This window comes from Gavia stellata, chromosome 23 (genome assembly GCF_030936135.1).
Source record: "Gavia stellata isolate bGavSte3 chromosome 23, bGavSte3.hap2, whole genome shotgun sequence".
Lineage (NCBI taxonomy): Eukaryota > Metazoa > Chordata > Aves > Gaviiformes > Gaviidae > Gavia > Gavia stellata.
The window spans coordinates 4,443,823-4,471,206 of record NC_082616.1 but is presented as its reverse complement, the minus strand read 5'-3'; the positions used below and the strand labels follow the sequence as shown (position 1 = coordinate 4,471,206).

General features: G+C 41.8%; 1 protein-coding gene across 1 annotated transcript in view; it reads left to right on the top strand.

Moving 5' to 3' along the window:
* Positions 1–27,384, top strand: part of PCSK2 (proprotein convertase subtilisin/kexin type 2) — a 105,175-nt gene that overhangs the window by 19,362 nt on the left and 58,429 nt on the right. Inside the window, exon 2 of the mRNA XM_059828505.1 lies at positions 2,648–2,752. Within this exon, the coding sequence (XP_059684488.1) occupies positions 2,648–2,752 (105 nt within the window). The remainder of the gene's footprint in view (positions 1–2,647; positions 2,753–27,384) is intronic.

The window sequence follows — 27,384 nt, the reverse complement described above, 5'->3', positions numbered from 1 at the left end:
TGGTGTTTGGTCATGTCACGTTGCACGTATTGCCTCACTTAGCTGCCCTCCTGTCTGTGCCCCCCAGTTTCATTGAACGAGTGTGAAAACCATGCAAACTGTAAAATATCAGAGTTCCTCAAAGATTACTGGGATATCTGTGGAAAGAGTGGAATAGTCTGAGTCAAACTTCCTCATGATTTTGTCCATAAATCTGGTCATTGCTGTACTAACAGTAATTGCTTTTGCTTATGGTCAGACTTAAATACGCTGGCTTTAAAAGTTTACTATACAATATATTGCTTCATTCCAAGTGGCACTAGAAACTAACCCTACACAGAAAACAAACAGTGAATACATGTTATATATTTCCAGACATCTTAAAAATTGCTGAGAATCTTCCTTAACGGAAGAACATCAAGATGAATATTTGACGGGAATTGATTTGAATGGTTGATACTGAGAGAAAAAGAAGGAAAACAGCCTAATTTCACTGAGGGGATTAGAGGGGTCATTGGACCACAGCTTGCGATGGATGGTAATGGTTAGCACGGCGAGATGGGTTTCAAGCTGTAACTGATCTGGCTATTTAGATCTTTTTCCCTGCGTATTTTTGAGGCGTAATGTATCTGACTTGGGGGAAGGGCCGTTTCCTGGGCAGTCGGATCTATTGCCAAACTCTGGATTACGGAAATACCTTATTACCCAGTTGGTAAAGATGTCTGGTTTAGACTTTTTAAACATAAATCTACTTTTTAAAAAAAATTACCTAAATCTAGACAGAATTTGAGGTTTAAGAGCTGCGACTCTGAGGATGGATGTCAAGCGTAGGAGACTTCTGTGGCCACTGCCATGAGCTCTTGTAGCCTCATTTCTCCTTCTGCTTGGGCAGTTGTGCTCTTCACATGTGTATGGAGCTGACACAAAATATTCTGATTATTTGCCCAGAAAAGCCCACCAGCCAGCCCCCCAGATCAGCTCCAAGGGACCATAATGTTTTTGGTGAAATCTGCTTAACCTTTTATATACGCTTAAAAGGAGGTCTTTCTATCAGAACAGGATGCTTTGATTGTTTGTTTTTTTTTTTAAAGTTACTTTGCATTAATGTATTTTGTATCATACACCATGGAATTTTAAGTGAAAATTAAATGCTTTGATTTCATTGATATTAAATGTTTCAGTTAAGATAAAGGACTTTGTAGAAAAAAAAACCCCAAACCTCACATATTCATTTTTTGAATGTGACTAAATTTTTAAAACTTTCAGAATTCACTGTGAATCTTCCATTCCCACACCACTCCACATGTATGCTAAAATATATTTGCGGAACTGCACCAGATATAGTGATAGATTTAATGAAACGGGAGATCATGTTGTAGAAGGAAAATTACATTTGTGAACTGTATATACCTTTACACAGGAACAGAATCTGTTTCATGGCATCAAGATCCTGCTACCCTTATTCAGCCCAGTTTTCACAATGAATATTCTGCCTAGACATCAGTCTTAGTTTTTCAGTACAGATCTTTGAACCCCTGCTAAGAGATTTACATTATTATGAAGTATAGATAATAAAAAGGAGAGGAGCAGGGCTGTCATGGCTGTTCTGGAATATCTCTTTTAAGTAGTTATTTTACATGCAGGGTAGTCTAACCTTTGAAGTTGAGATGTTCACAGCATTAACATATAACTTCCCAACGAGCTCATTTTTTTCGACTTTTACAAAAAGAAGCTTAGTTTAAAAATAGGCAGTTACTTGCTTAGATTTAAACATTCAACCGGAATCTCCCTATGAAATTGGAAAGGGGGTAAAAGCTGTAGAATCTGAGATGCAAATGGAGGTTTCTGATTGACTGCTGGAGGTGGGATGCTGTTCTCCTAACACCGTGGCTTTTAGCCTTCTCAAAGCTAAATGTCTACTAGCTTTCCAGTCACTGTCTGCCCATCCTGTGGAGAGAGATGCATTTAATAATGGACATGCATCTTTCTTCCCTGGCACCTGCCTTAGGTGGAGCTGGAAAGCCCTCGGGAGGTGTTTGCTTGCTGCCTAAATGTCTTAGACAGTAAAGCTGTACAAAACTGTTCCCAGCCGGACACTGTGAGCTGTCTGTTTTCTTAATATTCTTCTTATTTTCCGTTTCCTGGTGTTCAGAAGAAATTCCAAATACCATAGTTTTTTCAGAGAGTGGAAATCACTCTGCTTTCTGCCTTGCTGCTTATGGCATCAGCTCAGGTGTGTTATAATGGCTCAGAAAAGCACTTGTGTAACGCCTTATTGCTGAAGGATGGTTTGTGGTAGTTTCAAATAATTTGCAGTTCATTTTGTTCTTTTATTCTGGCTTTTTCAGGAAATAATCCTGATGTGATTTGGGAAGCCCTTCAAAAATATTGCCACTGTTGACCTTAAACATGAGGTGAAAATAGTACCAAGTGTATACAAGTGAAGTTACACATTGTAAACTTATAGCAAATAACTTTAATGCTGCTGGGCACACTTCTCAAAAGTGACTTAGAAGTGACAATCTCAAGAGTGATTTGAGCCCTTTGGCTTAACTTTTCCTAAGTCTTGTTGTAGAATCCCAAGTCACTTCACAGGTAAAATTTTTCTATGTCATCCTTATTAGTAGCCAGTAGTTCCATGATGATTTTTTCTCTCTCTCTTCCTCAGCTCCCTTTTTTAGACACTGGATACTTCTTTTATCACAATGGCATTGCCAAGGCCAGGAGAAGACGCAGTCTTCAACACAAACTTCATCTGGAAAAGGATTCCAGGGTAAGCGTTTCATCATTATGTGCACCTACCACGTTTTGTTTGTGACACAGACTACTTTTTATGAGATCAGGGTGACGATCAAATCTGTGGTTATGGCTACGTTGTTTTTTTCCCCATGCTTGTTTCAAGCTTGGTGACTGCCGTATGCATACACCTCCCAAACAACTACTATTTCACTACTACAAAGACTTTTACATTCTCTGAGATGTATCCTCTTTCCAGTAAGACTCAGTGATGCCATAGTCTCCAGGACATGTCAGTGTGCTCTGTCTCTGTACTGTGGAGAGGGGCCGTCCAGGGTACATCCCACAGTTGTCCCCCGCCGCGCTTCCTGCGAGTCTGTGGGTCATCCAGAAAATGATGGCATTTTCTCTGCAGTTACACTGGGACTTTTTTCAGGGAGTAGTGTACACCCCAGATGCTAAGAGAGTGTCTGCTGTCAAACTTCAGTATTTCTTTTAGATGCTCTTGCTCGCAGTCTGCAGATGGTGTGCTTGGTTTTCAGAAGCATAAACCCCTCGGACAGGAGGGAAAGGCGTCTTTTGCAGAAAGCTACGAGCTAGCCCTAGCAAATACTTTTTTCCTTTCTTCAGAGTTCTTACACCAGTATAATACTAGTCTGGAGTGGGGTCAGGTAGCACAAAAAGTGTATTTACTGCCCAAAGAAAGTAGATAAGCCTGAGGAGTGATATCATGACAGCAAATAGATTATTTTTTTAATCCTTCAGTAGGATTTAAACTCTCTGCACTGTGAGCAAAAAAGATGGGGGAACAGTTTTATTGCAGCCAGATTTTTTTTATTGCCAGATATTATATGGTATTGGAACACCTATGAAAGAGAAAAAAACTGAGTAGGAAGAAAAGAAAAATCGGTTAAATAAGATTGTACTTGTTGTTGTGACACCAGAGCAAGCAAGGTTTGATCAATTCCCAGCTTAATTTTCCTACTTCTTCAGAAATGTGAGGTAGTTCTGGGCCCAGGTCCAACTGGGATGCACATGGCTGGTGACTCCTGCGGCTGGGAGCCATGTGAGTGAACCACACAGGTTCCAGGTGCTGCCTGCCCCCCTCACTTCATCCTGAGATGCTGAGAGCTGGCAGGTTCCCTGGGGCTGCTGCTGGTCTTCCAGTGCTCTAAGGTACCTCTTCCTGGCCCCCTTCTCTAAAGCTGGTACCAGGTACAGGTGAGGGACTAAGAGGAAGAGACCCATTCAACCTGCCTTGAATAGAAATTCTCAGGCTTCCCTCATTTTGTTTACCAAGCAGATATCAGAAAGTAAACTGTTGAGAAACCATCTACAATTAGCGGATACTAAGCAAATGTCCCGAGAGCTGTCTTTCATTTCCCTGAACAGCCCAATCTTGTCAACAGCTAACAGTTTCAGAAAAAACATACAACTAAGTGAGTGCGTTGCAAACCAGTGACTGAGTGCAATCATTGTGCAGGTGACTCTGTACTGGAAATAAATATTTCTGTAAGTCTCTGAAAATTTTACAAATGTCTGTGATATTTGTATGCATCCACCAATTCTCGTTGCAGCCTCATGTTACATGGCTGAGCACTCCTGTACTAATTCCAGACCGGCTTTTGCATTGACTACCTGTAGACTAAGTGTCTGCAGTGCTATTAAGAACAGCTTAAATGAATCTACCGTCTTGTTCAGAGATGTTCTCTTTTGCAGTCATCTGATATTTGCGGTCTCTAGACTCTTAGTTGGCTTCTGTCATGTGCAATGAAATCTTATTTTTGTTGTTAGTCTCCACTTCTTCCTGGTGCTGCATACCAATGGCTCAGCTCTCCTAGGCTCCCTCCATTGAGCTCAAGGAATAAAGCCCTGTGCCTAAATAACTAAGGGTATCTCCCATGTGAGTAAAAGGATGATCCTGGGTTTATCCTGACCTCGTGGGTTACACCGGGGGATGGAAGCAACATTTAATTTCCACATGTAACATGACTTTTTCCCATCTAGCCCTCATACTTACTCTGTCCTGTTGGATAGTCCTTGAGCTCTTAGGATACCCTATAGGTCGGTTGCTTTTTGTGATACAGTTTGAGAGCAATTAAAATCATTACTCTTATTTCCCTCCTTTCTTTTATATGTGGAGTTTGGAGAAGTCATTAGAATTCCTGTCATATTTGTGTATAAGTGGAAACATGAGTTGTGTTGACAGTACTTAATTTCAAACTCCAAAAATAATTTCTAAATTTAATGGCAGCTTTCTAGACCATTTACATTCAATTTTACTTAGCAACAAATGTCAGCACTGTCACGGTTAATATGTTAACGCATGAAGCCAAGAATAAAATGTTCCTGTTGTCAGGCTAGCCAGGAAGCAAACTTCTACCACAGAGCCTTACAAATCTCTCAGGAACCATTATGGTAAATGCCGTAGTTGCTTAGCCCTACCCAAATGTTGTGAGAAAGTGGGCTGCAGTTATTCTGTATACTTTTCACTTTTAAGGAGATTACCATTCCTAGCTAATTTTAATTATTAGTTGAAAAACAGCACAGATGTTCACTCAATTAATTAATGTTCTTTAATCAAGTAAGTCCCTTGAGGAACCATATGAGTTTTTCACGAGTCCAGGGAGATAGATGGCAGAGCACTATGCAAACAGGTTACTGCATCGTTTTCACGCTCTGCATGTCTTTTAAAATGTTCAAAAAAGCTTTGTTGTGTAAAATTTACTGTATGTTTTTATCAAAATAATTTGGAGATATGCTAAACGTATACAGTGGTTGTATGATAAACTTCATCGCTATCAAGGGGCTGGGAATGGAGCATTATTAAGATGCCTTCCTAGAGATCCAGCAAGAACTGAATCTTTGTTCTGAGGAACAGCCTCAAATACGATGGCTTTGACATTATTTAATACATTAGCGTTGCTGAAGCCTGAAGCAGTACTGGCAGCAGGTGAAGGCACATGTAATAGTGTCATATAGTGTGCTGTGCTATTGAACTGTTCAAGAAAAAAGTGCAGGCGCATGAAGCACCGTGGCTTCTGCTGTCAGCGCAGTCCTCTCGGGGATCCTCACTGTCAGGATGGCAAATGCCACAGTGAATTGAACTACTTCAAGTGGAGACTGTTTAGTAATCTAAATTACATTCTCTGAGGGTAGAGAGAACCTTCCAGGAGACGTTTGCTCAGAAACAACTCTTTTGCATCAGTTGCAAATTTCCATGGTTTGCAGGTGCACTTGTATTTTGTTATTTTACCGTATGTACCTTTGGTGCCAAATAGATTTTTGGGTGGGGGGAAAAAAGTCCCTTTAATGTTTTTACATGTTAAAGCTGGAGTTTTTAATGAGATAAGACATAGCCACAAGATATTTCGCATGGAGAATGCTGCATTGCATTTTCATCTGCCTTTATCTGTTAATTGTTTCAGCTGAAATTTCTCAGAGTAGGAGGTCAGCCATTACGTGTGGCTTGCCTCGGGAAACCACTTAAGTAGCTGCTGTACTTTATCCTGGAGCTGCAGGCAGGGAGGCAGTCCTTGCCATCACCCATGGGTGCAGGCAGCTGGGAGGAGGAAACAGCAGGGTGACAGCAAAGGGCAAGGGCCCCAAGTGACGTAAAGCCAATGAGGCATCTGATTAGGCTGGGACCAGACATCAGCGTGAAGGTGAGGAGAGAATAAGTGGGACAGGCTGGAACAAGAGCCCAGAGTCAGAAAAAAGGTTGAGTGGGCACGGAGCCAGCCCATGAGCTGAGGAGGATGTGGAGAAGCACAGGGGTAGACTGGAGAGGCTGGAAGCAGGGTGTCCACGTAGACATCAAAGCATGCTGCCTCCCGAGTGCAGGTCACAACGCAACCTTAGAGCTAGGTGACCTTTTCCAAGGGAGACTTCCCTGCGAGCAAGGGGAACTATAGCTTTTGTAAGAGCAAACTTTGTTTTTAATTATGAGGAACAGTGGTATGTTTCATCAACGTGATTGCTCTGGAAGAGTAAATCAGAAATATGGAGATACTTCATACTGTCTTGTTTGTTAGGTTTCCTGTCTCTGAAAGCACAGCAGAGGCAGGGTTGGAAGCAGAGACCTTTCCTGCTCTGTCATAGCTAAAAGAAAACCATGGGATTTGCTTAATTTTGGTTTTCAAAACTGACTCAGATTCTGGCCTCCTATGGAGAGACTCAGCTGTATTATTAATAAATGTTTTGAAAAGTGGCCACATATGTAAAAGGAAGGAAAAAATGCACGGTCTTTATGTTACCTTTCAGAGCAATACTTTCGTATTTTTGCTGTTGTTGGGTATTTTCTGTTAGTAAATAGCCTTCCACTGAAGGAGAAAGAGTTGAAACACAGTTTGTTCTCTCAAAGATTATTTTGCTTTCTTTCAAGTTTTAGATAAAACCATTTTCCTCCCACACAGTCTCTCCTGTCAGACAGCTGCCAAGTTTAATCCCACTCGAGAAAGAGACTTGAATATACAGAGAAGAGCTGAGTCCCATTACTGATATCTATATATAAGTGCATCTGTGTTGGTGTTGGGGGAATAAATATATATGTGTGGAGGGGGGAAGGTGAAATGAAAATCTTCCACTGAGGGTAAGTGAGTTTGGCACTTAGATGATAACTTCTTTGGAAATAAACATCCTAGTGATGGCAATTATTATGTTGCAGAAAGGGAGACTTGGCTGATACCCTGGTACAGGAGTCTGGGGAGGGCAGATGCGTAGCTCCTTCAAGGAGCAGTCCCTGGGTGCCCAGGGTTAACAGTACTCCCAGTCTGCTTGTGTAATGGGACAAGAGAAGAAAAGGGGGCTGTAAATGCAGAGGATCTAAGCTTTTAATTAAATAAATCAAAATCTCCCATCTCCTTCCTCGCCTCAGACCCCTCCCATGCTCCCTTAACATGACTGGCTTGTGGTCAGACCACTGCAACCTGTGAAGGCAGAAATCCCCCATGATGCCAGGCAGGGAGTTGCCAAATGCTGCCAGAGCTGGATATTTCATCCATGGTCACCTTTAACAGGGGGAAAGAGGGCCGGCAGCTTGGGAAGAGCACTGCCGCTTGACAAGCAGCAGTTCTTAGCAATGGCAGTGTAATGTAAGTCAACTTTCGGTGCCCTTTCTGGCAGTGTTAATGACAGGCTTGAGATGGGTCAAAGGTGGAGCCTTTTGCCTTGCTCCCTTTAAATGCCAGCACAGATCTTCCCCTTTGCAAAAATGAAAATCTTCCTGATAAGATCAGGAGAACCCAGTTTTCCCCAGTTCTCCAGCGAGTGTAGAGTGCAGTGACCTGGGGATGCAAGATGCAGGAGACATTGTAGCTTTCCTTGCAGGTTTGGGCAGATCTCTGTAATTGCTGTGGAGGTGTAACCTGTTTCTCCAGCCTTTTGGTACTGGAGACATGCAATTCTGTCCCTGGAATGTAGCAATAAGAGCATCTTACAGTTATCTTTATTAAAATGGCTATATTTCACATCTTTGCTCCTGCTCCATGCCCCATATTGTGATTTCCCAGCTCCCTGGCCAGTGTGATTTTTCTTTTTCAATCCCTGATAAGTTTCTGATCAAACTTCGAGCAGTATCCTAAGATGCTTCCTCTCTCTGAGAAGAAAGCTGGGTTGCTCCCAAAAGCAAAGGGGCAGCAATACCAAAATCCATCCCATAGGAAAGGGCCAGCACTTGACCTGTGTACTGTTGTAATCCTGCTGCCAACTCCCTTTGTGGGTGGAAGGATTGCATGCAGTTGACCCCAGCAGTGACCCTGATCTATACAAAACTTTCAACCTCTGTGGGGATAAATATTATATAAAGTGAATGTAATGCCCAAGACTTGCTACCCTGTCTTAAATCTTGAGGGGAGGCTACAGGTCCCTTGTTCAGTTCTCTGCCATGCAGGGAGGTATGGATGTGTGTGGTAGGATAGAGAGACAGGAGAAAATAGCAGGATAAAAAGCCCTTCATGTTTTTAGCTCTTACGTAAATTCATGCTGCAGATGGTAGAGGTGACAGACTTCCCAGTGAAGTCTATTTAGCATTTTGCCCTAATATATGCTTCCATGGGGCTGGCATGCTGGTAGGATTACGCCCAGGAAAAGTTTGGAGCAGCCATCAATTTTATGAGACTGTAGGGCAGCATTACACAAGCATTGGTGTATTCCTTTTGGAAGGAAACGGAACATTAAGTAATAAAAGCTCTGCTTAAGTACCTGTAATAAATATTGAACAGCCAAGGAAAACTCATTAGAGGAAATGTCATCTTTCCAATGCTGAAAAAAACCCAGCCACCCTCAAACCTACACACCGTCGGTTGAAGCTGCATTGCCAGCGTGTTCACCAAACAACTGAAGACATTTTTGTCGTCAGTCATCCTGACAAAATGAAGCATATTGTGCAGAAAACAGGCAGTGTCTTCCACGAATGGATCCCTGGCTTATCTGTTTCTGGCCTAAGTTGTATTTGAGGAAGGGGTTCCAAGAGTCAGTTCCAGCTCCAAGAGTGAGGCCTTTTCTTGTATTAATAACTCTTTCAGGTTGGTATCATCTTGAACTGTATTTGTTTTGCTTTTCCATACAGCTCAGGGCCCTTTTTGAAGATTTTGTATTTCTAATTCATAGTGAAACCAGTTGGCAAACATTATAAGAAAACTTCTTGAGGAAACTCTAGTCAGCTGTATGTATGAGATCATCTGATAATTGATTCTGGGGTGTGTCTTATTACTGAGAGAATTTAACACTTATCATGAAAGCAAAATGCTTTATTTATTTAGACCTTTTGCAGTTGTTGGTGGATGGTTATTTAAATGTACAGGTTCATGAGTGGGGTTATCTGAGAAGATGAAAAGGAAGAAGCAGCAGACATTACAGCACAGTGTTAAAAACAAAGTCAGATGCAGTTAAGAGTCAGCTCATGGGAAGGTGAAATTCAGCTGTCACTTCAGATGTGGAAAGAGAAAGGGTCTTAGAGCCAGTAGGACAAAAATAAGTAATTGTAGGAAATACGCTACTTGTGTTGTATGATCTTAGTCGTTCTAAACAAGAAATCAACGGGGCTGTAAAGAGGAGATTTAGGTGTCTGATAAGTGAGGGGGAAAAAAGTTTTCCCGCTACGTTGCCCCTCTTGCACTGCTGACAGAAGTAAGGGGGTACTGCTGTGCCTCTGGAGTGCAGAGGGTAACTAGTCTTTAGGCCCTGAAATTGTTTGTGTCTGTGATAATGTCAAAAGAAAGATGTTGGAAATTCAGTGAAGCAGCAAGTTTGGTTCATGACTCTACTAAACACAGAATGGTAGCCTGGCTGTTGTCACTGCAAATAATGGTTGCTGAATTCCTTGTGATTTGCTTTTTGAAAACTGAATCTGAGGGGGTTCCTATTTCTTGTTGTCCAAGGCCTTTGTAGACTCTATACATGCACAACAAGGGTTGGTGGACATCGACTGCTCACAGAAAGCCCTCTTCAGCTAGGTTTTGCATAGTTGACCAACAACGACTCCAACTGTAAAGCACTTAGCTGCTCTTTAATTGAGATATCACGATTATCGCATAGGAGTCGGATTCTATAATAAGAATAAAAAGAACTCTCTCTTTCTGATACAAAAAATAATGAGGCCTAGAGTCACTCAGATACTTAAGCTGTCACTTAGCTTGACACAGTAGTCCCCTTCACTGCAGAGTGAGTATGTTAAGCATACTCACTGAAGAATTGCCCAGTTTCCAAGTTTGAATTCCTGATATTAAGAGCAGCATTGCTGGCTTGTATTTGGACTGTGTGTGCATATTGTATTTGTGATGTGCACAGTTCTAATGTGAAATATCACAATGCTATTGAGTATGGAAAATTAAATAGTTCAAACAATTTGTTACTGGAATAAATGCAGTTATATCCAGCACGATGTAAAAGCTAAGCTGAATTGATCTATTATTTTTATTTGTAACTAGAAAAACAGCGACAAGGAGAAAAAAACCCAATCCATCAACATCAGCAGTAAAGAATGTTGGAAATCTTGTATAGTTACATTATATGAAAAAGCACCATTAGCTGCACATAATAAAATAACAGACTATCAAAATGACATCAAACTTAAACATACACCTGCCTTTTATGGAAATAGTGTATAACTAAAATTACAGGGTAAGCTAAAACTATTTCTATTAGAAAAATATAAATGAACGTACTGCATGATAATGGACTGATAAGGGAAGACGACGCTGTGCAGATTCACATGGAGTTTTCCAAAAATAAAAGTACTGACGCACTGCAGTCCTGATGCTGTGGGGCTGTGGAGCCTGCATGGTCAGTGGTTTTAAGACAAGGTTAGACAGTGATCATAACTGACTCGGGTGTGGCTGATTCCTCCCCGGGGCCCTGGGATGGTTCAGATAACCTCTTGAAGTTGCTTCCAGTCACATATTATATCATTTTCATATTGCTGAACATGATATGTGGGGTAAGGCAATGAAATGAGTTTTATTCCTCAAAAATACTTGTAACCACATGGACATTCAGTAATTTTACAAAAACCTGTTGAGACAGCTGACAACATTCAGCCTCCACTCTGCTGCCTGTAAATTGCTGAACTGGCATTAGTTAAGTTTCTGCTTTATTGTTGAGGTCTGTTCTCTTGATTGCAGCATCGTTCCCCAGTCTCCCTCTGCTTTTTCCTGTCTCCCTCTTGTTTCCTCCCTGATGAATAGTCTCTGTTTTGTGGAGCAGGCCTTGCCTTCGTTATTTGTCTACGCAATTTCCAGCCTTGAATCTTCAGTGGGGTCTGTTTAATATTATAATACAAGCAGTGGCAGTGGTGAGAATACATGGTTTAGGGTTTTTTGTTATAGGGTGTTGGGAAGAATGGACAGTGTGAGCTAGTGAATTGGGATTAATGTGGAACTAGTGTGCTGCACAAATTTGCTTTCCTTTGGGACAAGTTTGGTTTTGAATAAGAAATGCAGTGCTCTGATGTCCTGAGCTAACAGTTACTGAAGGTTGTGAGTATCAGCATTCACTGGATCCAGGAATCCACAGACGTAGTGTTGGTGATAATTATGCCTTTCTCCATTGGGAGGCTCGAGCCAGCTGCAGCCTGTGTTGGTGAGATGAAGGAAAGCAGCCACTGGTTGGCTTTGCCTTCTCTGGGCTGTCATCGTACCAGCATCTCCTGGCCACGCGTGGTGACCCTTTTCCATCCTCTCGCCAGGGCTCAGTTTGGGACAGCTGGGGTTGACTTGGAAGAGGCAGTCATGGCCTGGGCGCACTTGTGCTTGATGATGGCAAAATATGTGGGGGTTCAAAAGTGCTCTCCTTTCCCAAGTCACTAACATTAGAGCTACGACAGAATCCAGACTGCCATGCCCATCTTCAGGGTTAACTTCACTTTCGGTTTAGAAAGTGTGTGCATTCAGCTATACTTTCTTGTTTTCGATATGAATAAATTGTATGCTAGAAAGACTTCCTCAGGAGCAATGCAACAGCTTTTGGAGTCTGTTTTCTTCTGGCAAATCTCTAAGCCTAACAGAAAATTTGGAGACTGGAAAGCTGCCTTTGAGTTAAACCCTTTTGAAAGATGGAAATATATTGGTTGACGTATACTTTGGGAAGAATACAGAATTAGTTAAAATATTGTACCTAATAATATATGATGCCCATGTATTTTAGACTGTGACATGGTAGATTTAGAATGAAACAAAATAGATTTATAACAGTTTATTTCTATTCTTTCTTGACTTCAGAAAATCAGCTGTTAAAACAGTGACTGGGTTTCTTGTGCATACAGTTAGATGATTGGAGCTATTTACTGTATGTGACATTGGCAATAAATAAAAGGCAGTGCAGCTAAGGGTGTACAGTTAAATCAATGACAACATAAGACTGGAACATTTTTTGGTGTAGTTTTCTGGGGTATCTGAGCTTGCTGTGCCAGGGCTTGTGTCACAGGGCTGTGACGTTAAAAAACCCTGCCACCTTTCTCCTGAGAGACTCAATCTAAAAAAATTGATATAATGGCATATGTTACTATATCACACAATAAATGTATTATGTAGTGCATCCACTCACGCCATTTAACATACTTTACTGTTGTTAAAAATTTGATGAGTGTTTTCTTTGTGAACAGCACTTCGGTCTATTGGTTTATTGCAATCTGTTCCAAAACACTGTTGCTACAAGCATTCTGTGTTTCCAGATCTTCAAAGTGTGTATGCAATATCTTAAGTATAATATTAATTTTTTTTGCCACCAACTCAACAGCCCAGAAGCCAACAAGGAGTTATAAATACATCTGTGAAATCATTGCTTGTATGCATGATATGTTCCATAAATACAAAAAGGGGTTTACAAAGGTCAGAGAAAGTTGATTGCAGTATTTGGAGATACAATGGAAATGAATTCAAGGTTTAGATTTAAATTATTTCTGAACAGTGTTCAGCAGTGGTTATTTGATGCTGCATTGGAACATGGCTTTTCAGAAAAATGGGTGCCTCTTAACAGCTGAGAATAGCCAATAGTAATTAAAATGCTAATATGTATGTCATAGGTTGGTGAAGTTGAATAATGCTTCTTGGCCTTGCAAACATCCATACTGAGGGCGAGAACAGGACTGGGTAGAATAAAACATGTGGAAAGACTAAGAAATACCATAACATCTCCGTGGGATATATTTTTCTTAATTAGTTGTGTAATATCAGCTCCATACTATCATAAAGGGAGTCTGGTCAATATTACAATTTTACTTACATGAATTGATAGCTGAACGGCCACATGTCTGCGAAGATACTGCTGTGTCTTTTATATTGATAGCCATCTACTGTCTGAGTGCTGAAAAGAAAGATGCTTTTATTATGTGTACAGATTCGATATTTCATAAATGTAAATAGTCTGTCTCCATTCATTTTATCTTTATTGATTCCAAGCATTATTCTTTCATACAGAGGAATACACAGTAAGGGATCCACAAGCCTTGCAAATGTGAAGTCTTCACAGGAGAACCAGAGTTGCCAGATTTCGTTATTATTTTTATACTCCTGGTCTCACAGCAGTATCACTAAGCTGATTACTGCTGGGCTCTAGCTTATGTAACACTGCAGTGCTATGCTGAACATTAATAGCTGGTTCTCTTCTTCCTCACCACTTCTGTACACTCTCTTCTGTTCCTTTTCTTTGGAGGCAGTCCAGATGCTTTGGTTGTATCCTCATCAAGAACCTGAAAAATAAAATAAGCCACTGGGGCGAGGAGGTGCCCTGTGTTTTGTCTTGGAGGCTGGGTGATTGATTACATTTGTTCCCATCTAACTTGGCTTTGTCATCTGGCAAATACGATAAACCCAGTCCTGAGCCCATCTTCTGTGTTAGGCCACTGATTTCCCTGGCGCTCGGCCAGCCTTCCTCTGCAGAGCTTCTGGATGGCTGGATCACTTTTGTCCCCGGTGTGGTCCCACCAAAGTCAGTGCTTTTATGGCTGGAGGCATTTTCTCCCTGCGAAACAAGGAGCTGTCAGCTCTGGCTGGCAGCTGCCATCCCAGCCCCTCTGCTCTTTGGCGAAGCCACCTTCTAGTCAGCGTCTGCATGGTGTCTTAAAAATGTGAGATCCCTTTTATAAATGCTATAGGTGCCATTATAACTGCTGTTTTTTGCAACTCGGAACAAGCTGAACTCTTCTTGTAATAGCCTGCCTCACGCATTTTATGGATTTGATACCATGGGGCAACAAGCAATCTCTGCCAGAGTTTGGACAAAAGTGCAGATTCTCTTAGGCCAGGAGATACTGACATAATTGAACAGCGCTTGCTTTATTTTCTTTTCTCAACCGTGATGCTCTCATGGGAAAATGTTCATTGGAATCCATTTTATTTGCTTTGGAACATGGGCTTTTCTTAGAATAATTCCCTTGATTGCTATAGGAAGAGGATTTCTGTTTGGACTACTTATTTTCTGAAAAGAGGAAGGGAAACCTCCATGTTAAACTTTTATTTTTGTGTTTCCAGATCAAGCCATATTCATATCTCAAAAGTCCTTTCCTGAGTTGTGCAGGGCATGTTATAAGAAAAGCTTATGAAAATTTTTTCATCCAGCAATCAACTAACTAAAACTATTATTTTCCTAAAGAAAAAAAAATATTTTTAAGACTTCAACTCATTTTTTTCTGATAGGGCAATCACAAAGTAACAGAAACAGAACCTACATTTTCATATTTGAAATGCTGAATCAGGACAAAAATATTTTATTGCACCAAACCATTTCATTTAGCAAAAACACCAAGTTTAATTTTGTTTCAGTGGTTTTGGTTGGAACCTTTGTAAGGTTTTTTTTGTTTCATGATCATTTTTGGCTGTTTTCTTCAGTTTCATTGTTTCTTTCCAAATGAACATCCTATTCTAGACATCCGTAGGTCTGACTCCATTTTCCATAATGATGTGAAAAGTACGTTTCATGCAAGGGAAAACAGCTAGTGGGAGACAACCTCTGAAACAGCCATCTGATGATCGGCCAGGACTACAGCCTTCTCCTGCTCGTAGAAATGGGTAACTCACTGCTCACTTCACTGCTGCTCTTAATTGAATCTAAATGGCTAAGGACGAACTTAAAGGCAGCAGTGCTGCTGCGAGAGCCAGAGCTTCTTGCAGCTGTGCAAACCTCTCGCTCTCTGATGCCAGTTAATTCTAGCAAACCTCCACCGGGTCTTTGGTCCATAGCCATTTTGAAAAATTGAAGCAAAGGGGCTTGGCACAAGCTAACTGTTTCTATTGATGATTCGCTGAACAATGATAATTTGCCGAACATCTGCATCAAAAGTTTTGGGTTTTTTTTTAGTCCTGTTTGGATGTTAGTCTAGGAAGCCATTGTTATCCAAAACTGCCTGAAGAGTTTTTATCGCAAACAAATCCAGGGGAGCTCGACTCACCCTGCCTTTTCTGAAAACATCTAAGGAGGCTGAGATTTCCCTCAGTCGGAGCATACTTAGGGGCTTCTTAAACCCTGTTCTGAGGAGGTAATGGGAGCTGAGTGATGCAGTCCTCCAAAGGAGGAAGCATTTTTTACTCATAGGCTACAATTCACTGAAAACCAAAGAACTTGAGACCTACAGAAGAAGAGGTATGAATAATTTTTTTATTTTATTTTATTTTTTTTTTACTTCCAGGAAGCTTGTTGCAGAAAAACCTGGAAAAGGGGATATAAATGATTGGGTTTGGTGAGTTGTCTCTAAGGAAGAAAACTTTTTCTGCAGTGAGCAACTTGCCATAGCAAAAAAGTGTGTTTTGTTTAGTTTCAGAGTTGCCATATGCAGTCTCAGTGAAACTTGGAGTTTAATTATGAAATGTTTTCACTTTCATGTGTCGTTGAGGTTTGGAAGAAAGTTTGAGTGTATGAAAGAAATGCAAATTCCAGATTGAGATTGGAAGGTATGAAAAAGGATGTTGCTTTTAGGAGTGTGAGTCAAACTGACATCTACTGGTGTCCTGCCATTCACTGTGGAATACTGAACATTTTTGCATAGAGAAAGGACGTATTTCTGTCAAGACAGCTGTTTACCCAGGACTGTTGTTTGTCAGAAAAATCTACCTGTCATGGTTTTCTTATTAGCACTGTACTTGAGAAGTGTGTGCAAGGTGAATTACCTACCTGACTTGCAAACAATGAATAATTCAGTGTAAGCCAGAAAGTAAAATAAATCTTCCCAAATACTTTCTATGTGCCTACGAAATAGACGACAGTAAGAAAGGGACTGCTTTGGTGATTTAATGCTTGTAGATCTCCCACTGAAATGATATGTCTGTCCATCTGAAATAATTTGTGGTCTTTTACAGTATGTAATGAAATAATCTTTAACTGCAGGTTTCAAAGCATGTTTCAAATATGGATTAGGCCCATTTCACAAATGCTGGAAATAAATAGAGGGGGGCTTTAAATTTTCCGAAAGGTCATACAGTGAAGCAGAGCAAAACTAGGAATAGATTCCAGATGCCCAATCTACTGTTTGGGGGTGGGGGGAAGGAGGTTGGATTACAGCCATTTGTGGTCTTTACAGCACCTGGGCAATGAGAAAACTGAGATGAGAACAGTGGGGAAAAAATAAAAAACAAGAGATTAGCGCAGATCCTCTGAAGCCCGAAAGACTTAGACAAAGGACAGTAACCTTAAACTGTAATTACTGTTGTCGTTTAGTGTTTCCACATGCGTGATCTGGAGGCTCAGGGGAAATTACTGTGCTAGAGGCTATCTAAGCGTAAAATAATAACAGAATTGTATGGAGGCATTTGTCCATGGGTATAATGCAGTACTAGCGGTCCTGCCTCTGCTCCTGTCCTTGCTTCCCCATGGCTCATTCCAGCTTTTCCCAGGGCAGCTCTTCCTCGTCCTGGGTAACAGCAGCAGCAGATGGAGAAACACATTTACCTCTGTAGCGTTAATAGAGACTTGAGTGAGAGGCCTTTGTGCTCCGGAGACTGTAACCTAAGTAATGTTTTTTTTTCATTTACTGTTTCATTCTTTGCCATCCAATAAGCAACTAAGTTTTTGCATAAACTATGCACAAGTTATTTGACTGAACATGCTGCAGTTTATACACTCAAAATATATAGGTGCAGCGCTTCCCAGAAGGTAAAATCCAACATCCCCCTGCCTTTGCATTTTCAGATGGAAAGAAGCAGAAAGTCAGGGAACTGTGTCTTTGTGCTACTTTAGACCATGCTACTGACCCCAAATGGGTGTTCATCCGCTGGGGAAGGTATGATTTGTCAGAGAGATGTCTCAGTGATTTCTTAGCAATTAGGGTGGTGTAGGTGTTGCACGGTTTTATGATAATGTTTGCTCGTGGAAATTGGAGCTCCCTTGGGTCTCTGCAGGTAGGAAGCTGACATTTAGCTCCTTTCAGTTCTCCTGCCCCAACTGCCAGGAGCATCAGTAGAACACCAGGACAAGGCACCTTCTTAGCTCTGATCCCAAACTGCAGCACTGCCTCCAGGCTGAGGTTCATTCTGCCTTGAGTGCGTTCCCCTCAGATGGAGATGTGGAATGAAATGAGAAATAGCTTTTGTCCCCTTTGTGAGGTGATTTGAAACCTCTTTCAATATGTTTTGCCTGATTGAAACAGCAGCTATCTACCCATCCTGACTAGAGGAACTAGTGATTTTGGTGAAAGACATGACGAATGATTTCCTTGAGAATACATGTGGGTGTCTTGTCAAGTCCTGAGTTAAATTGAGAGGGGCCATATGAGGGGGGAATAGGAGAGAACTTTTCTCAGTTTTGCCTTTATTTTTTGTTGTGAAGGCTGACAAGAGGAAAGGGATTTTTTTCTTTCCAGACTTATTTTCCATAAGGACCTCAGATAAGTTTTTACAGGACAACACAGTAGCTTTCCAGGTCTCTGTTTTCATAACAGATCTCAAGGAAAAACAAACAAAATAACCATCTGCTTCCTTCATCCCTGACCAAACCATGACCTCAGTTACATGCTTATTTAAGGTACAAGGAGCTTGTGCTTTCTTTCTCTCTAAACATTGCCTGCTTTGTGAGTTACGATAAAGGGAAGAAAAATTCCCCTGGACAGTTTTCATCACCTGTAGGCACCGGTGGAGGAAGAGGGTACCTGGCTTAAATGGGAGGGAGGAGAAGCATGTGAAGGAACAACACATACCTCAGGTGCGGATCACACTGGGATTTTTACAGTATTTCTGTGCAATTGGTCACAGGCGCTTATGCTGACCCTCCCGCAAGCTCCAGGATGGAAACGCTGGAGAGGAGCCACCCGTGAGCCACCACTGACGGGGTGCACCAGCAGTGCACCTACACTAGGAGGTCTCCAGGTCACGTCCATGTGCCGTCGCTGCTTGAAGAGCCTAAACGTACCAATTCACAAGGCTCTGCATGCTGCTCCGGCTTCATAGTAGGTACCTCCTGTGGACATCCCTGCTTACTCATTGCCCCTCAATATCTTAGCGTCTTTTCCTCACCAGTGGGTTGCATATTCTGATTTGGTTGGTTCTTTGGAAATGGGTATTCTCCCCTGAAGTAAAGAATAATAATTTGTCCTCACAAGTTCAGCCCAGCAAGTTTGAACTTGAGTTCAACCTGAAGGAGGCTTTTAACAGTTTTTCTCCTTGCAGGAATCGTGTTAAACACAAGAGATAGACATTTCTCCAATTTGCAGCAGTGAAAATCTGAAGTAATTTCACTGAAATGAATGGAGTGAGTCTGTATTTACCCTTGGGCAAGAGGAGGTGGAACCTGGGTCTCTGCAATTCTGGAGAATTGAATTTCAGCCAAGAAGCTAATACCAAATGTATATTGTTGTTCCACTGTGGTGGTTTCACCTGATGTTTTTCTCAGAGATGTTCCTGAATTTAGGTATTCCTGCCTCCTCTGTCCTCATTGTTTGTTCCTCTGACACCATTCCCACTTTTTTTTTTTTTTCGGGGTAGCTGGTGTTTGGATAGAGAGTATGATTGCATTTCAAAAATTTGTTTTGAAGCTAGAGCATTTCTCTGACCTCATTTGCAATTCAGTGCAGGGTGGCATGTAGCAAGATGAAACAAGAGGGAATAACTTAAACTGGGTTGGCCCTTCCTGAAAGGGAAGTGAGGAACGATGAGGAGCCCTACCCAGTAGAGAGGATGGTAATTTTCAGTCCTTTCAGGGACCTCAGGGGTCTTTTTTTTCCTATTCTTTATTCAGGTTTCCCCATTTTGCAGAATGCTGTTGTTACCCTCAGTCTCATAGAATGACATTTTGAGCCAAGACTTCGGCAGTTTCATCCCTGACAGAATTCCGCTGTATCTTTGGCAGCGCTTCGTTGTTCGTTGTTTTCCTTTCGTGATCGTCATTCATAGGTCCAGCTCACCTTGCTGTTAAAGGAAAGGCCCAGAATAAAGGCCGTCATCTCTGACGTCATTGCGTTGTCAATAGCTTGCCAAGTCCATGATTCTGTCATTTAGCACTGGATGTTTTACAGTTCTCCAGGCTGCAGTGGCCCAAGACACGTGGGACTTTATATCCCAATCTAGGCATCTGTTCTAAGTGCCATGAAGTCAATCCTTCTGCTGTAGTAGTTTATTTCCCCAAATCTCCCTTTTGTTACTCTGTGAAGTACTGGTAGTCTCAAGCCACTTCTTCAGTGCTTGCCGTAACACAGGTTAATGCTGGCTTTTTGGAAAGATGAAGAGCCCCTAAATGTGCATGCAGCAGGCACTGTTAGTATTATTAACCAGAGCTTCATCGCTTTTCATACCAAAGAACTATAATTTCATGAAGGAAGCTTTTCCTTTAGTTTTTTATTCTGTGGAAACCATAACATGAATTGGGTCTCAAAGTTTGGACACAAAGAGCGATTTCCATAGAATTTGCATGCATCGTTTTTGATTGCCTGCTGTGTGAAGCCTGAGCAAATGATTTTCTTCCATGATTTGTTAAACGTTTGTCTCAATGGAAATAAACCAGGAAGAGCAAGAAGTATATGAGGATAGCAGTTTAGCGGAGTGTATGGAAATCTTCTGTGATAAACAAAAGCATATTTAGGGTTTAGTCTTTCTCAGTCCCTTGGGGTACAGCCTCCTTTCAATGAGTGTGAATAGAGAGGTCCCTATTAATATTAATGCAAGTTATGTATGTGCACAGGGAGGAAAATATACCCCAAAGTCTAATTATTTTATGCTAATAACTGAACTGAAAAGATACTGCCTCATTCCTGGCCAAAAAAAGCAGCAATAGTTCAAAGAACTTGCAGCAGGATGATCATTTTATCGCTTCATTTAAATCAGCCTGTGCTCTGACCCAGTGGGGACAAGGGAAAATTCTGACACCAAAATCCCTGCTAGTGCACATGCAACTCCAATTAATAATGAGTTTTGTAGTCTTTGGGGGCCAGTTTTCATTGCTCTAGGCAGTGGATAAATAGAGGGGCTTGTGACAAATCTGAACCAGTTGGATGTCCTGGTACCTTGAAATCAAGGCAGAAGGCCATTTGTTTCTAAGATTTTTTTGAAAATCATTTTAATTGTGCAGATGTGCTTTGGAGAGAGGCTTGGCCAGCAGCCAGCGGGACAGGCTGCTGGAGAACATGGGCAGGGACGTAAAAAGCCTCTCTACTTAGGGGGTTATTGAGAAAACCCATAAAGAATATTCAGACCGCAGTTCTGTGCCTTGTACTGCCCTGTCTCCATGACAAGCTAAAGAGAGTTTCAGCTGGGATAAACTCTGACTGTATTAATACTTGTCTTAGTTTCACAGGTTTTTCCTTCCCTGTTAATTCTCTGTTACACTGGGGCCGGCTCTGTGCCCAGCACGGCGTCTCTTCCCTGCTTTGTTGACCCCCACCACTGCTCTGTGTTAGGTTAGATGTGATCCCTTTGCCAAATCACTTGTGTCCTGGTGACTTTCTTGTCAAGAAAAGAGCTGTAGACTTTGCCTGGGGGAACGTGGGTTCGATATGCTGCTCAAGCCGGGTGCTAGGCAGTTCAGGAGTTTGGGGCAGAAGGGTGGTTTTCTGCTGCTTGATGGCAGCCGGATTCCGGGATGAGGTGGGAAAAGTGCCCTCATATAGATCTCTGCCTTGGCCATGCTGTGTACCATGGTGCTGAGCACCAGGGAGCTCTGCAGCTGCGCTCTCTGCAGGCTGTATGGCAGGAATTGAAGGAAAACATTTGAAGATTAAAAGAAAGGATTCTGACATATGGCATGTCATGACAAGGATCAAGGTCAGTCCTTTGAAAGTTATCGAATTAAAAACTGATTTGGGTAAAGGGCAGAATTATAGGACATTGACTGTTTCTTTCCTTTTTGTAAACCAGTCCCTTACTTCCCGGCTTTTCCTGCCTTTCCTCTTGATGCAGAAATTGTTCTGTAGAAACTGTTCTGTTTTGATGCTTCCTCTGTGGCAGATGGCCTGTCCCTGGCAGCTATACGCTGCTAACCCGGTGCTGTACAGCAGTGATACATAAACCTCTGTTGATTTTATTAACGTGCTTTGTGACGGGGATCCATAAACTTCTGAATCCAGGAGCTGAGGAAGTACAATTTCAACCTCTACGGTGTACAGCCCGATCAATACAAATCATCAGTCACTTCCTACTGGGCTGGGAAAGGCATGCATGGGAGCAAGCGCCCCTGTCTTTTCTGTCCAGTGTATTTATGGTAATAGAATAAAGAAGTAGCTGTGCTATAAACAACCACTCTGCTGTCGGGTGCATGAGCAGATACGTGAATGTGAGCAGCAGCATAATTGCGGTTTTCCCTCTGTCATAAGATTGGCTTCTGTTTTGTGTCTGGCTTCTAGTTATGAAATTTCCTGAGAGAAGACATTGTACAGCCCATGCAATTCCCACCAGGCAGCACTTTAGAAAGATCAGTGGTTTGCAATTCTGTATCTCATCTCCACTGAGATTGCAACAGAGCTCTGAAGGCATTAAAAATGGACAAGAAAGGCTCACTAATATATCACCGCTGCTCATGTGAACCTTGAAGTTTAAGTATTACAAGTCTGAAATACCAGAATAAGCTTAGACTTTTTGGCAGTTGTTGCTATATCACTCCAGGCAGGCAGCTTTGTAAAAAATAGGCTGTGTTTTTTATTAAAGCTAAACGGGCCGTCTGCAGATGTCGTCACCACCTGGCCGGGGAGGTGTTGACAGCAGTGGGCAGTAATCAGCGCGAGCAACCTGCCCGCATGGTGCAGTGGGGACCTGAGTCAGAACAGAGACGGCGGGAGATGCTGCCAGAAGAGTAGGTGGCCGTTTGTGATGGCCTCCTCTGTCTGCGCAGAGGTGCTCCCTTCCACCTTAACTGAAAGAGATGCCTCTTCAAGAAGCGTTCTCCCCAAATTCAAACTGCATCATTTGCTCACAGAGCAGAAGAAACAGGGAAAGGAAAAATAGTTTTGAACAATGACAGTGCAGAACAGGTTACAAAAGAGAAGGATTGTATTCTGTAGGGCACGCACAGGAAGAAGAAATCAAAAGGCACTTGTGCCCTTTCTGAACCCAGGTTTGGGAAAGCCTGGATCCTGTGTGATGGAGCCAACCTTTTTTTCACTGTCACCCCCTGAGTCCAGGTTTTGAGGACCCACAGCTAGTTTTAAGTAACTGTTTTAGCTCAGACTTTCTTAAATGAATTCAAATCAAATTGATTTTCAGCTTGGTTCATGCACTCTATGTAGGACAATGGCACTGACATTACTCTGCCTTCCTTCCCTCCTAGTACCATGACACCATTTTTATTCTGGGAAGTTGCTCTTCCACTGAGATTCTGGCACAACTTTTGTATGAAAATTTTTCGCTGCCACTGGATCCAGCGGGGCCCATCTGCTTGGAAGGGCCATAAACGGCAGAGGAAGCTGAAGTAAACTTTTACTCTAAGCCCCACTGCATGCGAGAGGAACCTCAAACAGCTCCTGCTGCTGTCACCGTGACTGAACGCTGTCATTGGGCTTGGGGGGCAGCTATATAAAAACACTTGGGTTTTTGACTTAGAAGCCATTTAGAAAAGGAGTACACACAGAAAGCAAAATAAATCACATAAAGGATGGGTCAACATGCGGCTCTTCAATGAGTGTGACATTATGGCATATTTACTGTTACCGTGGGCAGGGGATAATTTGTGCCAGTAATTCCATGAGAGAAAATGTGAATTGTATTTTTCCAAGCAGATGTTTCAAGGCAAATGATGAGCCATTAGATGAAATTTGAGTGGGAAGGAGACTGTGGAGGATGAAGTGGAAGTATGATAAGTTATAGCACAGGTCAGAAGCCAGCTTTTAAATGCAGGATCACTTTGGAGACTGAGGGTTTGTTTTCAGCGCGTGCTGCAAAGTTACTTTAAGGTCTTATCCTTTGCTGACTTAGTTTCCCTAAATGATGATGCATACTTACGCAGGCATGTTGCGATGCTATTCTAGTCTGTGTATTTGCAGTACACTTAAACGTAATGTCTGTAAAGCAAATTGGCATATTCAGAAAGAAAATGCATGAAGTTAGAAGTAAAGCTGCTACAAATGATGCTTTATGACTGGAAATGCGTTTGGGCATTAGCAGAAATATTCACACATTTACAAGAAGTCTCTTCCACGTCAGGGTGGGTCAAAGGTACGTTTCGACAAAGAGAATAATTTTACCTGTTAGTTGAATCTTCCCATATACGGTAAACTGAATAGATTTTTCTCCAAGTGATATTTTCTCACAGTCCCCACTTATCTGGAGAATTCCTTCATGAAATAAATTAACTTAAAATCAACAGAGTGAGAAGAATCTTTAGCCTATGAGCACTCCCATTCTCTTGGGATGTATCAGGTATTCATCGCTTGTGTGGAAGCTGCAACCGTACTAATGAAATCTTTAAAAAGGAGGTTATATAAAGGTGTACTCTGTAGTACCTCTCTCCTTGTAGTGCCAGGGAGCTGTTGTGGAGCAGGAGGAAAGTCCTTTGCTGGAAGACTGCCCAGGAATATAAGAAACGCTCCAAAGTTATAAATGAACAAATGACAATAAAGAGGGAATTATTAAATTAGAAGATTCAGCATCATGTGAGCACCTCTCTTTGTACCACACAGTTATGTCGAAAAGCTAGTCTGAATGCCAAAAGGTTTGCAATCTTAAAGATGAACTGGGCCTGATTCCCATTTAAACAAAATACCCTTTTATACCACAGAGAGGCTGCAAATGTAAGTTAGACCTACTTTGAGCATCACCTCAAAGGCTGATGGTGGCTGTTGTAATAAATGAGAATCACACCATGAAAAGATTTTTACTGTTGAAGAAGAAGAAAAAGGTGGCGGTTTTTTTTCTTTTTTCAAGCACAATGTTTTAAGAAAGGGATATCTGCAGTACTTGGCCGAGGGATGTGAGAGAAGGGAAAGCTGTGACTTGTAGCAACTAATTTTACAGCTAAGAAGGGAAGATCTGAAGTCGAGAGTGCCCTGCATGCAAGGGCCCCAATTTTCTGTCACCAGGCATGCTGCTGTTTACACCTGTACCGAGAGGTGGTTATTCTGATTGATTTGGAGAGGCTGAGCATTTCTGTGCCCCAATGCACTTTGCTGTCTCCCCAGTTACAAAAGTTACCCACAAGCTGCTGAGAAAATGTCCCTGTGGTTTGCAGTCTCTCCAGATCCACTGGAGAGACTAATGCATGCAGTTATAGCCCATCTCCGGGGAATTTCTTTCTTGCAGAGATCTTTGATTTTGTAACTGAAGTGACTGTCCTGCTGTCTTACAATGAGACATTGTTCAAAATATAAATTACTTTGACTTTTCTGTCATTATGCACTGTAAAGTGTAATGTCAGCTTCTCCGTGTAGAATAAGCACCAGTTTTTCATTCCTTTGGAAACTTCCTAAGGTTTCAGAAATGCTCCTGCTCTCTTTTTGGCTTGTCTAAGCAGTGAAAAAATTGGAAATAAGAACAGTGTTCCTAGACTAGCCAGCACCTGTGATACTGTATAGATCCTGATATGGCCCTCACGCCAAACTCGGGAGAGAGCAGAGGTGTGAAGCAATTTGCTTGTTCTTGAGGCAATACATGGCATATCAAGTTATCCAGAGTTTTTTCTCTGTCTCAGTCTTTCCTCTTAATAAATTCTATCCTAGAGCAAAAAAGCTTTGTCAAAGAGGGCATGAGATCTTATGAAAATTTCTATTTTACCAAATTGGCATTTTCCATTGCAGACCATCCATGCTCAGCATTCATTTTACATTGCAGCCTAAACAACTCGCATTTCAAAGTAGAAGCTAGAGGAGCGCTATTGATTGCTTAGCTGAGCAGGTTGAATATGATCTGCAGCCTCCTCTTACACATTGATTCCTTGTCTCTTTACTCACTGCTTCCTGAATGTCACTGAACTGTGAGAGGCCTGCTAAATGGACAAAAATATTGATTTCTTTTCCCCTTCTTTTATTTTTGAAAGCTCGTTATTTACCAAGCGCTGAACTACTATCAGAAAAACGAAAGGTCACAAAATAAGGCAGCAGCAAGTCAGTCCTTGCATATTTTTTTTTTTTTAAATATGAACTTGGTTGAAATATGAGTTCTTTAAATTGTGTTTCCATCAAGAAAGGTTAATTGCCTGAGTGGAACCCTTGAGTTCAGGCTGTTCATCTTCATATTTTACTATTGTCTGATGCTGAACTTCTGGGGTGTTTTCCTAAATGACTGTACCTCTGGGGTTAGGATTTTCAGTGATTTTTGCAGAGAAGTTAGTGAGCAGCCCCAACTCTGCTGGGTTTTGCTGTGCAAGGCAGTCAGTAACAGTCAGAGTTTAATAGTGGCAGTATTTTGTCCCTGGTTTGTTCTACCAGGAGTGTGGCATTTTTGCAATGTCATATCCAGAGAGAGGGGAAAGACCCTCAAAGAGCACAAGCTGGAGTCAAGGAAAACTGGGAAGACATCCCAAGAGGGATGTCCGGGCGTAGCGTAAGTGTCCAGAAGCTTTAGTATCTGCTGATGGTCTACATAAACTTAGTAGTATTTGTGGAAGCAAATGAGGCTGGTTAGAGAAAGGGGAAAACTAGGACTGGCCCAGAACAAGCAGGTCCTTGATATCCAATGACACTGTTTCAACTAGTAACAAAACAAAAAAAACCCCCAGCAAGGTAGATGAAGAAAGGCTGAGAACAATGAATAATGGACACATTTTGCTTAGAAATGGCAGGGAAGGTTGTGTTGATAAACTATGTTTCAAAGACCTTGTGCTTCAACAGGTGCTATGTCTCTGCTGTAGCGGCTCTAACTGCACCTACCAAGGAGTGGCAGGATAGCTTGGGGAAAGAGTCCCTGTACAGAAAACTCCCCAGGGATTAATGGATACAGGTAGAAGAGGCACTTGGATACTCTGTTATGAATAATCCACCAGAGACACCTGCGGTTGACAACAGGGACTCATTGCTGTGCATGGAGAGTTTCAGGAGAACCTTTGAAAGTTATTAGCTTGCTCGAGAGGAGCAGTTGTCATTTGGTTAATAAAGATTGGATGGTCAGTGATGCTCGCAAACCCTCTGACATCCCTGCTAGTTCTTTCTGGGCCTTGAAACAGGCTCAGAAAGTTTGAAATCAAGCAGATGGATCCTGCTATGTCAAGACAAAAGGCATCAATTTTCTGCTTTGCTGTGGCTGGCTGGAGTCTAGCAGCCTCACCACATCGGGTTATTGGTTCGATAGCAGAAATGAGCTGTCCCTATTGCCATTCAAAAGTGATTCAGTTTTCTTCAGTTCATCTGACTTTAGTTATGGTTCAAATAAGTCTGTACTTCCCTTTCGGTAGTGAGGAGAGTCAGCGTTATTCCTTTTATTTGGTAGTGGAAAATCACACAAAACTTGGTTACGTTGGGGCTTTTACAAAAATGTAGAAGAATGCGAGATGGGTGCTCCTCTCTGACATCTTCAGAGCTTGTTACCAACAATGAGCTGTCGGACAATACAGATGATGAGTGTGTACTCTGAATGGGATCAGTATTTCCCTAATAGATGTATCTCTCTTATGTTACGTGGATGGAGTGAATAGTAAAATTAAATGTCTTTCTGTTTACTTAGACAGAAATCAGAGGTGAAAAAGACACACTCATTTATTAACTCTGTACAGGGTTTGGGAGCAGAGGGGTTGTCATTTGTGGATAAGACCCTGAAAAGTTGCTGTGTAGGTGCTTGATATCCAATTCTCATTACTTTTTAAAGAGAGTTAGATGTGTGTATCACTCTGGCTCACTTA